Consider the following 16,618-nt stretch of genomic DNA (forward strand, 5'->3'; position numbering starts at 1 on the left):
AAAATTACGGTACTATCCAATAGCATTGTGAGGCTGAACAACAGGTCCCATTGACTATGTAAATGTGCTAAAATAAAAAAAAAATTCTCCCATCCCACTGTTAGTCGTTATGCCAATTCCCAACCCCTACTGTTGGTCCGGGAGGCCGGAGACTGTCACATGCTTTCCTCCGACGCATGTGCAGCCAGACGGCAGCCAGCCTGGCAGCGCAGATTCTCACCGGGAGATTGTAACGTGTGGAAGGTCACACTACCTCCCTCCAGATCCTACCCTCGCTGTGCAGGCGCCCCGACCGAACTGTAGGGGTCGCTGTCCACAACGCCCAGGACCCACCCATCAGCTTTCCCACCCCTAACACTGCCAATTGTGTTAGTATGAACAACCAGCCAAGCTGATAGCAACGCCGAGAGCTGGATTCGAACCCAGCGTCTCCAGCGTTGATGGCGAGCGCCTTGCCCACTACACCACCTAGCCGCCCTTAAAAGAAATTCTAAATAAACATTTACAGACTTTTTTTTAAATAGCTCAAAGCTAAAAGCGATGTTGTAATTTTGTAACCCAGGGTCTTACAGGGTTACTGCTAAAATAAAGAATCTTAAAAAGGTAAATAAAGTATAAAAATAAGGCGCGAGTGACAGAGTCACTTTATTTGCACATTCAGTTCACAGTGTAGTGGTAGAAGGTCAGGGGTGTAAAAAGTACCCAGAAATTATACTCAAGTGAAAGTATGGGTATACCGTCTCAAAATCGCACTCAAGTAAAAGTATGAGTATCTGGCTAAAAACACACTTGAGTAAACGTAAAAAAGTTTCTACTTTTAAATGTACTTAAGTACTAAAAAGTACAAGTAAAAACTTGTTTTCTGACTGTCTATTCTTCTGATAGCAGGTGTTTAATCAAATATCCATGCTTTCTAGTCTTGCACAAGGACCAATCAGCATGGGTATGGGCGGGTTCATTTTCCATTGATGGGGATTTGATTGGCTGTTTTTAAATAAAGTACAGCCGCAAGATTAATAACATTAACGTTAGTTCGGCCAGAGAAACAAATACACTAATTAAAATAGTTGGACCTGCAAGATTTGTACTTTGTAGGTCTGCATTTTAAATGTAAGGAGTAAAAAGTATGTTTTTTTTTCTCTGAAATGTAATTGAGTAAAAGTACAAGTATACAAACCTAATAATACTTGCGTAAAGTACAAATCCCCCAAAACAGTACTTAAGTATTGTAACGAAGTACAATTACTCAAGTACTTTACACCCCGAAGAAGGATATAAAGTGCACTATGCATTGTTGCAAATAAAGATAGAGGAGGTGACAGTGAAGTCACAGCAGCAGTCAGAGTGTCTGTAGCGTTCACAGTATAGTGTTCATATTCCAGAAATCGCTGGAACAATATTATAAGAAATCATATACTCTATTTTATGGTGGATTTTCCCTTTCCGTCTTCTTCTTCTCACTTCTTTTGACGTCATTATGTTCTTTTGATGATGTCATTGTTGTTGTTGCTGATAACATGAATCATCGTACTTCCAGTAACTCTCGCAGTGGCTTCATTGCTGCTCCACAGAGGTGACGTTGCTATTTTTAGCACAGCCTTTGTCTTGTCTTGGGTTCCTGTGCGGTCAACTGTGCAAAACAACAGGGCTGACAGGCAGGGGGGGGGGGGGGGGGGGGGCGTTTACACAAAGAGCCACCAAGAGAACAACACAGGTTCACACTCACACTGGGCCACCGACCAAATCCATAGATGAAATAATCATTTGAGAAAATATGATGAGTTCAAAATGTATAGACATACACCACCAGTGTATTTAAATTGTGTGTATGTGTGTGTGTGTGGGGGGGGGGGGGGGGGGGGGGGGGGGGGGGGGCATGTTTATGTGAAAGGTCAGCACACACTTTAAGAATACATACTCACGAAATCGGGGTATTATACATTTGTTTATTTATATTTATATTTGGGGACAGAATTTGGACATTTTTTACGTCTCTCTCCGAAGTGCTATTTTAGTGTCAGGGGCCAAGGTTAGGGTTAGTTACATAACTAATGTGGTTTACGGAATGTCCCCACAGTTCATATACAGTAAACATGACGTATGTGTGTCTGTGTGTGTGTGCACGTAGTACATATTTAACTGCAAAGTCTCTTTGTATATCTGTGAACATAAATAAACCATTTAAGTGTGTGTCTGTCTGTGTGTGTGCATGTGTGTGTGCGTATGCGTGTGCATGTATGTATGCGTGTGTGCGCATGCATTGTGTTTCTCAGACAGCGGATGTGAGACAGGAATGATGAGTGAATCTGAATCTGAAATGAGGAAGGAATGTAATTTACCTGAACTGCAAGGGAATAGAGAAACAGGTCCACAGTAGAAAAGTTCAAATTAAAACCCTTCAAATTCAAACTACAACGTATGATGTATATGCCAGTTAGGATACCTTGTGTATGCTGCACCTTGTGTATACTGCTCACTTCTATACTCTTACTCATAGTATACAGTATATTCAGATACAAAATGTGTATTGCCTATATTTATTGAGAGTAACATATAATATAACTGATACATACAGACCCTCATCTGCACCTTTGTTTTACACTGTTTATTTTATCATATCTTATATTCAGAGTTAATTATATTGTTTACACTGTTCTACTACTATTCTTTCTACTTTTACCCTGCCCATACCTGTACCCCCCCCCCCCCCCCCCTCCACCATGCTGATATGATGCCCGAATTTCCCCAAGGGGATCAATAAAGGAATATCCTCCAGATTAATTAAATACCAGGGGGATTAATAATTATTCCTCTGCATTTGACCCACCCTAACCATTTAGAAGATTTTCATATCATCTTGACTATTGCTCTGCGATGTGGTCATCTGCTGCCAGTGGTGACCTCAGGAAGCTCCAGGTGGTCCAGAACAGGGCAGCATGGTTGGTACTGGGCTGCTCACTAAGGTCTAATGTGAGCCGTATGCATGCCCGCCTCTCTTGGCTTAACGTTGAAAATAGATTGTCTTTTAATATACTTGTGCTGTTCAAGTTGGTCATGAGCAGTAAGACTCCTGTTTTTATACATAATCAGATTGTTTTTAGTAATACTGTGCACGAGCATTATACTAGAGGTTCCAGTAGTGGGCAGCTTGAATTGCCAGGTCCTAGAACCAGCGCTCTGGGGAGATCTTTTATTTTTAGAGCATTAACTCTGTGGAATGGCCTGCCTCGGAACCTCTGCTGCATTTACAGTAGATTCACTTTTAAAAAGAATCTTAAATTGTTTTTAAATTGTTTTTAACACTGTAAAGTGGTTTTTTGTTTTTGTTTTACACTAATGTAATTTTAGCTATTAATTGTTACAGTAGGTTCATTATGCATTGTGTGTACTGACTTTTAATAATTTTGTTTTTTTGCAATGGTGATTGTTTTTGTGTTTTTTTGTGCGTGGACCCCAGGAAGACTAGCTGGTTGCTATCGCACCAGCTAATGGGGATCCCTAATAAAATCAAATCAAATCAAATCAAATCAAATATCGTCCAATTCAACCCTCCCCTGTCTTCGAACGTTGTTTCTTGCCTCCCACAAGCCGGCTGCAATGTGGACTAAGTCATACATAGCACGAGTCCCCTCCGATACTCGAGGTAACAGCCGTCGCATCTTGTCACCTGCGCGGCTCGATATTTCAGCGTCGGGGGTCTGGGCTTTGGAGGGGCCCCGCCCCCATCGCTTCTTGATTCTACTGCGCAGGCGCACCAACCTACCTGTAGGAGTCGCTGTCCACAACGCCCGATCCCCACCCTTCAGTTTCCCTCCCCGTAATACGGCCAATGTGTATTACTGTGGACGACCAGCTAAACTGAAAGCAATGTGGAGAGCGGGGCTCGAGCCTAGTCTCCAGCATTCGTTGCGAGCGCCTTGCCCACTGCGCCACGTAGCCGGCCCATTTAGAAGATTACTTTATTGTCAATGTACACAAGGCAATTCAATTTAGTCTTTTTGCATATCCCTCCTAGTTACACATACACACAGTCTACCACACATTTCATCAGAGGTCAGAGCGCAGGGTCGCGCACAGTGCAGTGCCCCTGGACAGTTTTGGGGTTCAGTGCCTTGCTCAAGGTAGATGAAGGGCAACCCTTCAGTCACCAAACCCTCCTCCTGTCAGTAGCGGGGATCGAACCAGCAACCTTTCAGTTATTGGCTGCTGGCTTCTTCTAGGCCATCCTGCCTCCTTAGGATAATTTTTTTGTCTGGGTAGTCTGAGTGAGTGTGTGTGTGTGTGTGTGTGTGTGTGTGTGTGTGTGTGTGTGTGTGTGTGTGTGTGTGTGTGGTGTGTGTGTGTGTGTGTGTGTGTGTGTGTGTGTGTGTGTGTGTGTGTGTGTGTGTGTGTGTGTGCGTGTGCGTGTGCGTGTGTGCGCGTGTGTCTTTGTGGTGTCACACCGTACATTATTGTATGACTGTCGGGTACTAAGGCAATCTTTGTACCCTGGTGTTGTACATCTTTCATGGAAATATAATGTATATTAAAATAAAATATTTAAAATATAAATTATGCTGTATAGGCGACAGTACTTGTCTTTCCCCATGAATTTTGTCCACAAAGGCACACCGTCGAAACTGCCAGATGCGAGTGTAAACTTTGACACTCAAGCAAAGATTCCTCCACGGAGCGAGTGAATGATTTCCAATCCTGTTTTATTCAAACCTGCTAAGAGGAATCCTGGCGAGGGTCCTTCACGTCAAGTGTCTGAACCTTTGAGAAATGGCGTTATTACAGGGAGGACGTATTTGCGCACACAGAACTGTGATCAGGCAAACCATGGAAGGAATCCAGCAATACTGGTAAATATCCACGTTATAGTTATAAAGGGAATTGGTTAAATATTGCAACTAGGAGATAATTTGGTCATAGAATTTAAGATGGCGCGTTTGGCGAAAATGTTTGTCTTGTGTGTGACTGTGCAGTGTGCACACGTTATTGTTTTATTTTTCCTGTAGCCCAGTAGTTCCATCTACGTACACGAGATGGCGCTCTGGTGTCTGTGTCTGTCCCAGCTGCTCCCAAGTCCCAACTTGTTGTTTAGTGACGTTGTTTTGTGAGTGACGGCTTTAAAATAAATAAATAAAATGGAAAAGGAAGACTGGGACAAAACCAACAATAAAACGGACATACTATATCAAATGTATGAAGAGCTATGAAGAAAATAAAGAAATAGTGATATTCTATCTATTTCTCAATCAACTTGTCTCCCCATCAGCTCCTCTGCGAGGTCCGGTCGGCAGCATGTGAATGGAGTGGATCTGTTCTATGAGCAGACGGGCAGAGGGAGCCATGCTCTCCTCCTGCTCCCTGGAGCTCTGGGTAATGTCAGACACCGAATTCCTCCTGATTCTACCTCTGTGAAGACCTCCATGCTATGTCTCTGTCTCCCTCCCTCTCATGCTCTTTTTTGCTGTCTGTCTGTTTCTCTCCCTCTCTCTATCTGTTTCTCTCTCCCTTAATTCATCGTTTTAAATACGATGAATTGGGGGACCTGCATGATGTAAACAAGACGAAAGTCTTTCTCTGGTCTGCATCCCCTTAACAATTGTATGTATTGAGCCGTACTGTATTGTACCCATTCTGCAATCTGTTAATAACATTTTCAATCAATCAATCAATCAATCAATCAATCAATCAATCAATCAATCAATCAATCAATCAATCAATCAATCAATCAATCAATCTTTGTCTCCTTGTCCCCTCTCTCTTTCTCACACTTCCTACTCTCTTTCTATCTCTCTCTCTCTCACACCCCCTTCTTACACTCTCTCTGTCCCCCTTCCTACTCTGTCACCTACCCAACCTCCTCCAATGTACAGTTTCTACGTCAAATGTATATACTTTTTTTCTGGACTCTTTTCGTATCACAAACAGTACTGTATTTGCAAATCTGGTATGTCATAAATGTATAGATGTAGCAGTACTGTCTATCTGTATGTCATATATGTCATATATGTTACGATTAATTGAAAATGGGGGACCCTGATGTAAACAAGACGAAAGTCTTTCTCTGGTCTGCATCCCCTTAACAATTGTATGTATTGAGCTGTACTGTACTGTAGTCTGTACCCATTCTGCAATCTGTTAATAAAGTTTTCAATCATTCAATCAATCTCTCTCTCTCTCTCTCTCTCTCTCCCCCCCTCCCTCCCTCCCTCTGCTTTGGTTCTACTATGTACTGTAATGCAACTAGTGTTACTGTTGTACTCTGTAAGTTACCAGTACATCCTCTATGGGGGATTAGTGTGCAGGTCTCCCTGCTGTTGTTTCAGTATCCCATTATGCTTTAACCTCTGCAACCTCTTAACCTTTAACCTTGCAGCAGGGTTTGCCATTTATTCTGCTATTACAATAAATAGTTAATGACGTGAGTGATTCCCGACATGAATTATATAATTTCATTCCACAATGAACCTAGTTTGTTTTACATTATTCACACAACAATGTCTTCTAACTCGGTGTGACGGGAGAGTAATTTCAGACTCTCTAAAATCCTGACCGACAGGAAGCGCTCAGACTGATTTTGGCCCTCAGCTGAAGTCTCTGAACAAGGAACGCTTCACCGTGATTGGCTGGGACCCGCGAGGCTATGGCCGCTCCCGCCCCCCTGAGCGAGACTTCCCAGAGGAGTTCTTTGAGAGGGACGCCGAGGATGCTGTGGATCTAATGAAGGTGTAGTTCAGTCTGTTGACCACTGGAGGTGTAGTTCAGTCTGTTGACCACTGGAGGTGTAGTTCAGTCTGTTGACCACTGGAGGTGTAGTTCAGTCTGTTGACCACTGGAGGTGTAGTTCAGTCTGTTGACCAGTTGACACGGACCAATGGAAGTGTAGTTCAGTCTATTGACCAGTTGACACGGACCAATGGAAGTGTAGTTCAGTCTATTGACCAGTTGACACAGACCAATGGAGGTGTAGTTCGGTCTTAAAGATCTGTTGTGGAATATTTTAAATGGGTCAAGAACTGTAGAACTTCACATGAGTCAAATTGTATATAAAAATAGAACATAGTTTATTTCTGTTTCTGTGGCCACAGCAAAAGTATCCTCAGTTTACAATCGGAGACAAGTTACAGTTTTTCTCAATTGCTTTGGTGCATTTCTCTGATCAGAATTAAAGTTATCATAACTGTTAGTGCATTTCTCAAAACAATTAGTACAAACTGCAAAACCTAGTTGGTAACCTGCAGAGAAGCGTGTCACTTGCTCAAAATGGATAGTTCATTCCTCAAAAGCAAGTATCCATGTCAATGAAAGTGTCACTGTCATCAAAATGAAAAGTCCTGACACCATTGTTTATGAACAAGATAGTCAAATGGCTTTGTCATGTTTTCATTATGACAGATCACTCTGTAAGTGTTTTCCAATGCAAAAAAGTCAGATATTGTGGACTTCCGGTTTAGCTGCAATATGTAGCGCACGCATTTGGTAATAGCTCCGCTCCCGTTAACGTTAATTTCGTTTAAAAACCTTATTTGGACAATACCAAAAGAGATTAGACCACATCGTATGTATTGATAAGACCTTCTACTAACTATATCAAAAGACAACATGGTTAAGGATAGGGAAAAGATGGGAAAGAAACAAGAAACGGCAACTCCAGCGGCGCAGATTGAAACACGTTCAAAAAAGAACGTTCAAGGCGACGCTGCTACAGAACCGTTGGCGACAAGCCCCGACGTGGGGAATATAGAGGAGATTACACCGGGACCATCAACTATTGGCCCCGACATGGAGACAATAGTTGTCAACATAACAGGAGCGACAGGAACAAGCTCCGTGAGAGATAAAGCAGTTGATTTTGAGAAGATAATAGCACACAAATCCATCGGTACCGTCACTGCACCCATACCACCAACTGACACAAGCAGTACAATTACACCACCCGACTTCAACTCACTGACTATCCTGATGAAAGAAGAGATGGTCGCTTTCAAATTACACATCGAGGAACTCAAAGATGAATTCAAAGCACACGTCGATGCTAAACTCGAAGAGGTTATGAGAGCGGTCGCTGTACAGTCCGAGCGAATCACGACAGTGGAGAATACGGTGACAGATATTACACGGGCAGTCAAAGTGAACGAGAACACCATCAGCATTGGCATGACAGAGGTGACAAAAGAGATAGAAAGGGTGGAAGAGGCATGCCGGAGGAAAATACAAGATGTTAAAGATGAAGCGATGGTAGGGCGGCTAGGTGGTGTAGTGGGCAAGGCACTCGCCACCAGTGTGGAGACGCTAGGATTCGCGTGTTCGAATCCAGCTCTCCACATTGTTTTCAGTTTAGCTGGTCGTCCGCAGTAATACACATTGGCCGTATTACGGGGAGGGAAAACTGAAGGGTGGGGATCGAACGTTGTGAACAAGCGACTCCTACAAGTCGGTTGGTGCGCCTGCGCAGTAGAATCAGGAAGTGTCGGGGGCAGCGTGAGCCTCCCACGCGTTACTCCTCGACACTGAGAGATCGAGCTGCGCAGGTGAAAAGATGCGACTGCTGTTACCTCAAGTACCGGAGGGGACTTGTGCTATGTATGACTTAGTCCACATTGCAGCCGGCTTGTGGGAGGCAAGAAACAGCGTTCGTGACAGGGGAGGGTTGAATTGGATGATACGAAATTGGGATGGGAGAAAATATAGAAAAATGGGAGAAAAAGTGGATCAAAAAAAAAGATGAAGCGATGGAGAGGCTACTCGAAACCCAACGCTACCACAGGCGAAATAACATCCGCATTGTAGGACTTGATGAAGCAGTCAATTGCGCAGACGACAACTTTCCAACAGTGCTATCAGTGATTTTGGGTAACAACTTTCTAAACACAGTGCCGAAAGTGGACCAAGCTTACAGAATCGGTTCTCGGGAGCAAAGAAGCAACGGGCCAAGAGTCATCATTGTTACTCTGCGGAAGACGGCAATAAGAGATGACATCATCAAAATTGCTCGCATCCAACGGGGGAAGCTGAAACATGGTGAACACTCAATATTTATCTATGAGGATCTAAGCAAAGAGGCCATCGTTCGACGTCTACCCTACAAGGAGGTGATGCAGAAATTGTTCATGTCTGGCCTCAGACCAAGGCTAACATACCCGGCGCTGTTATCGATCGTGGGCAGGGACAGCCGTAGGATTGGATTACACACACCTAAAGAAGCTGAGGAATACTGGAATCGTCATGGAGCAGAACCCCCAAGGCAGAACGAAACACTGTCTGAAAACAGATAAGCCGTCTCATCTCTCTCTTTCTCTGTGTATATCAGTATTAGAATGACTTTATTTGTGTTCATCAAAAGTAACAGATGATATGCAGGCCGTCTACACCAATGCGTATTGTGTATAATACGATTCGTAATGCATTATATTTTCAGACCTCTGGTCTCCGTGGAGACAAGAACATATCATTGACAATAAGAACAATCTGGAAGATTCTGGGCTTATCGCTCGACTGCTCTGGGTCACTTAGATCATTCTGGAACACAACAACAGTCTGTTAGTACTAGTGTATTCTACAACCTTCTAGAATATAATGCACCATAACAACGAAGGCTTGCAACTCTAACATTAACATCCGGTGTGTATAAACATAGCATATGATCAATTGACTGAAGTTTAATCAGGCCTTAATAAAACTTTAAAAAAAATCAACCACACCTAAACGTATGAGCACAACAAGGTTATTCTAACAATTTAAGTAATCACTCCACTGATGAAGAGATTGGCACATTGTAGCTCTAAAAGGCTCTGTTTTTCTATTTTATCTAATTACTCAATTCTGTTCTAGTGGCTTCTCCACGTTGAGTATTATTCTATCTCTCACTCCTTATTTTATCCTTTTTTTTATTTATTTTTTTTCTCTCTCTTTTATCTTACATTGTTCTTTTCCATTGTTCTTCATATTAAGGTGTTAATGTTTCTCTACAATCTTTTCCTTTTTCCTGATGTTTCCTACATAAGTTAGTAGAGGGTTCAAATGAATATATCGATGAAAGTTTTTTTTTTTTTTTTTCATTTTTCATAATATTTCATTACAGTAAGGAAAGGCGCAAGACCAAAAGCGACATTCTATTGTATTAGAATGAAAATGTTAGATCCTATGGCAATTAGCATAGGAAGATTAGGATTACAAAGCTCAGTTTGGGCAATCCGGTGGCCTAAGGGAGAGAGTCATACGCGGAGGATGTGTTTTTGGAACACAGGCCTGTACGACTCTCTGGGTGAGGGGAAAATAGGGGATTTTTATTTGTATATATATATGTTTTTAAGCTCGGCTCTCAACTGAACCTCAATTGGATGTACATCTATTGTAGCTCCGCACTCCAGAAGCATTACCAAAAACTACACAAAAACATGCATAGATTATGGCTAGTTTGAATATAATGATATGGAACACTGGTGGGATAAACAAACAACACAAACGCAAAAGTGTGCTCACACTGATGAAAAAAGAACATGTGGACGTGGCTCTACTAAGCGAAACGCAAATTTTAGAGGAAGACATAGATACGTTAGCGGATAACACATACCATAATATTAGTCACTCTTCTTTTGGTACGAGAACTCGAGGTGTAGCCATAGTCGTCAGACGTAAATTAAATATCGAATTAAAGGGGGTATGGTCGGATGCTGAGGGGCGTATAACTATAGCTAGGATTGTACACAATAACAGGAAAATAGCGTTGGCAGCGGTATATGCCCCAAATTTGTACGAAGAGGGTTTCTTCACTTCACTAACCGATGAAATGTTAAACCATCCCGAGTACTCATTTATAATAGGTGCGGATTTTAATGCCATTTGGAATCCAAGGATGGACAAATCTTACCTCGCCTTTTCCAGCGAACAAAAAAATTCATCTAAAGCATTAAAAGATTGGTCAAAGACTACAGGGGTAAATGATTTATGGCGTTCTCTTAATCCCACGACCCGAAAGTACTCCTGTCGATCGGCGAGACATAACACATTATCCAGAATTGATTATGTCTTTGCATCCCCGAGACTATTTGATAAATATGAAGTGGAAATGATACCCAATGCGCTTTCAGATCACTGTTATTTACTCCTAAAAGCAACATTTGGTATACTATCTTCTCGGGCCCCAAGATGGCGTTTTAATACGATGCTGCTTAACAACAAGGAATTCATTACACAACTCAAAGAAGCTCTCACAGTATTCCTACGGGAGAATGCAAACGCGGTGCAAGACCCCAGAATAATATGGATGTCGGTAAAGGGTATGATCAAGGATTTCACGGATAGATTTTCCTCCATATTGCGCAAGAATCAATGCACAAAACTGTCTGAACTGGAAACGCTTTACTCAACGTTATTTAATTCTTTAAAATACAACAACTCAACTAGACTAGAAAATCAAGTTAACGTACTAAAAACAGAGATCAATGCCATATACAGACAAATCGGAAATGCAAATACGCAGCACAAGACAACAGCAGTACTCCCAAGGTTCTAAACCTAGTCACCTATTAGCCATGCGATTAAGAATTAATGCAAAATTTGCAGATATAACTGCCATTAGAAAACAACAAGTACTTGTAACAGACCCCAAAATAATAAACGATACATTCAAAGAATTCTACTCCGACTTATATAAATCAGAAACGACCTTTGATCAAAACAAATTGGACACATATCTTAATCAAATTATTCTCCCTAAACTTTCGGAGGACGACGCTAAACAGTTAGAAGCACCGATCACACTAGAGGAACTCAAGAAGGCCATATCCGAAATGAAAAATGGTAAGGCTCCTGGAAGAGACGGTATCCCATCAGAAATGTACCTTTCATGTTGGGACATATTTGGACCCTTATTACTAAATATGATCTTATACTCAGTCAAGGAGGGGAGCTTCCATAAACACTACAATATTGCACTCATTTTAGTCCTTCTCAAAAAAGACAGACCCCACCGAGTGCGGTAGTTACAGACCCTTAAGCCTCCTCGGAACCGATGTCAAACTATACTCGTCTAAGGTATTAGCCATCAGATTACAAAAGCATATGACGTCTTTAGTTCATCCGGACCAAACTGGCTTCATAAGAGGTCGCCTGATCAATGATAACATAAGACGAATACTGCACGTACTAGATGCAGACAAAGAAGACACCATACCTAAGGCGATGCTGTCCCTGGATGTTATGAAAGCATTTGACAGGCTGGAATGGTCGTTTCTATGGGCAGTATTAAAAAGTATGGGGTTAGGAAAAGCATTCATTGATATGATTAAAGTATTATACAAAGACCCATCGGCCATGATTACAACAGGTACATTCATCTCCAAAATCTTTCCGGTATCACGCTCAGCCAGACAGGGTTGCCCTCTTAGTCCCGGACTATTCGATCTATCATTAGAGCCTTTAGCACAATATATAAGACAATCCCAATACATAGAACCAATCGTAATCAAGGGCACACAACATAAAATTAGTTTATATGCGGACGACGTAATATTGTGCATGCAAAGCCCCAACACCACATTGCCTCATCTACTCAAGTTGATAGAGAACTTTGGTGATTTATCGGGATTTAAAATAAATTGGCCGAAGTCGGCTTTCCTTCCACTTAACACCCATGCAAAAAAAGACACAACCCTCCCAGGTGAGATACCCATGGTAAAACATTTTAGATGCTTGGGTGTGGAAATATTTCCCACCATAAGACAAACGGTGAAGCACAATTACACAAAAATACAGAACAAAATCAAAGACGACATGGACAGGTGGGCAAAACTTAAAAACTCAGTACAGGCAAGGGTATCTGTAACTGAGGGGTACAATTCCCTGACTGTATTACTAGATATGATACTTACTACCACTACCTTTGTACTTAATATTCGGCCACCCAGTACACGGCATAAATATATTATCATGAACACTCTCACGTAGATGAAACGGATCCAACACAAATGTACGAATTAGAAACAGGTCTTTATTTCCTACACAGCGATGGTGTGTAGAATAAGCACTTAATCACTTAATTACATTTATGAATTGAAATAGTATGCACTTTTATGGCAAGGAGTATTCGTCGGTATATCAATAGATAATGTCCAATCTCTGAAGGCGCAGGTGGTAAATATACGACCTGGAATAGTTAAGGAATAACAGCAATGATACTTTAATGATTATAGGCTGGATACACTAGAGGGGGTTAATCCGGTCGCTTGTAAGCCGACAGGAGTAGGAGGGGGGGGGGGTAGAATCCAGCTGCCTCGTCCGGCCAAGGGTATCCCAGGTGAACCCACTGTAGTGCCGTTCAATGCGCCGGCGATCCTTGGACCACAGATGAAAGCAGGTGGACTCTTTGTGGGCCGGCTCTCTCCGGTCCATGGGGGAGAGATGTGGAGAGACCTCGTCTTGCAGAGCGTCTCCTCACCTTGCATCCCCTCCAGGGGGGGGGTTCCAACACACGGTAGTGTCGGGGGTCTTTATCCATAGAATAATCAAAGTATCCAAAGCATAATCCGTGCCTGGGAAGGCGGGCTGTCGTCGGTAGAATAATCCGGTATACAGGTCCACTCGCTCGTCGGCTCTGGGGCTCCTCGGGTGCAGCTTCACATAGGGTCAACCACCCTGGGTAAGCAGCCAGTTCTCTGCCCGAAACGATGGGGTACTGACTACGGTAGTATTCTCACCGCACGAAGCACTATATATTAACAGACTATTATTAGCTTAATAGACTACGTCCAACTCGACGATATAGTGCCAAATATGACTATTCAAATATTAATATACACGATGTCTCAATACCGATGGTAGGCCGAACTTGGCCTTACTCCCACACGTGGCATCGCGGGGAGGCTTTACGTCTGTGACTCTATTGGAGGGTAAGAAACTGGACTGAAAAGAAAGTCCTACTTTAGTAGCGCAGTATATATACGCACTATGAACAAATAGTCCCATTAGTGGTGCGGTAGCCAAATTCCTACGCGGAACTAGGACTTGTTCGTACATGTCGAGCGGTACGTTTGAACTGGGTCTGAGGGGTATGGCAGCCTGGCACCAAGGTCTCGACCAATAGTAGAATGGAGACTATTATGGGATGTTCAGTAGGCTAGAATGGATATTCAATGCATATTGTACAAGGAATATACAAGGGATATCAGGGAATATTAGAGAATATACAAATACAATTAAATATATATATATAAATAAATATATATATTCGGTTTAATCTGGCCCTTCACAATAGTTAAGATGGATGTACTACCAAGAATCAACTTCATCAGTTCAATGCTACCGTTACCCCCTCCAGAGGGTTACTGGAAAAGATTACACTCCTCCACATACAAATTTATTTGGAATAACAAACCACCTCGCATAAAAAGATCCACCGCACAGAGAAATAAAGCAGATGGTGGCTTGGCAGTTCCAGATTTTTTCCAATATTTTAAGGCATACACATTAAGACCATTGACAATATGGTTTGATCCCCAGGCATTGGCATCCTGGAGAAAATTGGAAGAAAACATAGTAGCCCCACATAGACTGAAGGACATAGCACACACTAAACTACCAATCAAGCACTGTGAGCGGAAATTTGGCCCCATAATTACCCATGCAATCCGGATATGGCGTGAAACACAAAAAAAATATCCTAACCCTCAAAAATGGCATAATCATACTCCCATATTCAATAACAATGCACTCTTAATGGAAACACGTCCTATAAGATTCCCTATATGGTAAGAGCAAGGCATACACTCATTAGGGGATATTTTTAATAACCAGGGTTTTTGTAGTTATGGAGAAATATGCACAAAATTTAACCTCACCGAGTCCACATGGCTTTTTTACATACAATTACGCCTATGTTTGAGGTCTCACGGTGTTCCATTAGACATACCAGTTGAACACCACAGATACCACAAATTCTTCTATGAAAGAGATACATTGAGAGGTTTTGTATCAGGTTTTTATTATCAATTACTAACGTCCTCGTATGAAACCCTCCAACTAGACTCTGTCTGGAGGAGGGATATACCAGACCTGGAAAGTGACTTTGATTGGCAAGAAGCATGGGCAAATGTCCGTCTTACATCAAGGAACCCGGACCATCAACAAATCAATCTTAACTATATTCACAGGACATACTTGACTCCTGTAAGACTGAACAGAATGGGCCTTAAACAAGACTCAAAATGCTCCCAATGTACAAATGGAGACGAAGGGACATTTATGCACATGTATTGGGACTGCCCACCAGTTAAGGCATTCTGGAAAGATGTGACCCATCAATTATCAAAACTCGTATCTTGGAATATACCAGTACACCCCTCTGTATTACTATTGAATGATGTTTTTGAGTTTGCAGTAAATCCACAGCTAAAGAGATTGGTTTTATCGGGTATCACAGTAGCTAAAAAACTGATCGCATCACGCTGGTTTCAACCGGAAAAAATTTGCAGGAAGGTTTGGTCTCTTACATATCTCGATGTGATTTATCAAGAAATATCTACAGCAAGAATTCTGGGTCTCAACGAATCCAAAATGTCAATGTGGTTAGAAGTGGTGGAGAGAATAAAAGCTAGCTTATAATGGTAGTGTCTGGTTAGAGTGAGGGATAATGGAGGTACTATCCAAGGAGGGGTCCGGGAGGGGGGGGTTCGAGCTGGAGCATATGTGTGTAGGGTTTTAGAAAATAGGTATTAGGGGTATATCCTGTATAAGGCATTTGTATAATTGGTAATTTCGTTGGATATACATATACACTATATACGTTAAAATATTATTATAGACTTTTTTTTTGTTTTCTGTTTCTGTACTTGCATGTCATTTTAGCCACCTTGTCTGTTAGTTTCATTATGCATTATGTGTTGAGTACTGACTTTTAATAATTTTTGTTTTGCAATAATAAAAAATAAAAATAAAAAAAATCAGATATTGGTGACACTACCTGAAAATGCTCAAGACAGCACTATACGCTATTTGCACAGCCATTTGAAATCTACAGTTACACATTACTGTACACACTGTACACATTGTAATATTCCCTCCTTGTTGGTCTGGGACATCAATGGTTGCTCTCTGTCTAATGGGATTTCTTCCACGCGGTCTACCTTTTGCCAGATTGAAACCCGCCTCATCAACGTATAATGTGTGCAGTGGTTCCCTGGTACACGCTTTATCCCAGAAGAGAGAGAGATAAAAACTATAAACTTTTCCTGTGTAACATAATGCATTTTGGACAACATATTGTACAGTATGAACTGTCATGTAAGTGTACTGCATGGCACTACACAAAGTAACCAGTTTACAGCACTGAACATTAGAGTATGCATAGAACACATAAATGTTTTACTTGTGCATACTGGTGGCGGATCTCCTTCACTCTGTTCCAGTCAAATGGCTACTCATTTGTCAATTGTACTACAATTGTTTCATGCGCATTTAATTTCCACTGAGCACTCTGTCAATTGTAGCGATTGAAACGGATTCAATATTCCCAAAGATATTGTCATCCTCTATAACAGCGCTTTGTATCTCTGTCAACCTTATGGCATTGTTTGCAATCACCATTGCACAAATGGCTTCCTCTTGTTGCGGAGTAAAAAGGGGCCCTCTT

At 41.8% G+C, this 16,618-nt stretch overlaps 1 protein-coding gene across 1 annotated transcript in view; it reads left to right on the top strand.

Annotated features, from left to right (window-relative positions):
- Positions 1-4,626: 4,626 nt before the first annotated feature.
- Positions 4,627-16,618, top strand: part of bphl (biphenyl hydrolase like) — a 34,584-nt gene continuing 22,592 nt past the window's right edge. Inside the window, exons 1-3 of the mRNA XM_084337900.1 lie at positions 4,627-4,844; positions 5,261-5,364; positions 6,551-6,717. Coding sequence (XP_084194026.1) covers positions 4,765-4,844; positions 5,261-5,364; positions 6,551-6,717 — 351 coding nt within the window. The 5' untranslated portion in view covers positions 4,627-4,764. The remainder of the gene's footprint in view (positions 4,845-5,260; positions 5,365-6,550; positions 6,718-16,618) is intronic.

This window comes from Notolepis coatsorum (genome assembly GCF_963971535.1).
Source record: "Notolepis coatsorum genome assembly, chromosome: 2".
NCBI classification, from domain to species: domain Eukaryota; kingdom Metazoa; phylum Chordata; class Actinopteri; order Aulopiformes; family Paralepididae; genus Notolepis; species Notolepis coatsorum.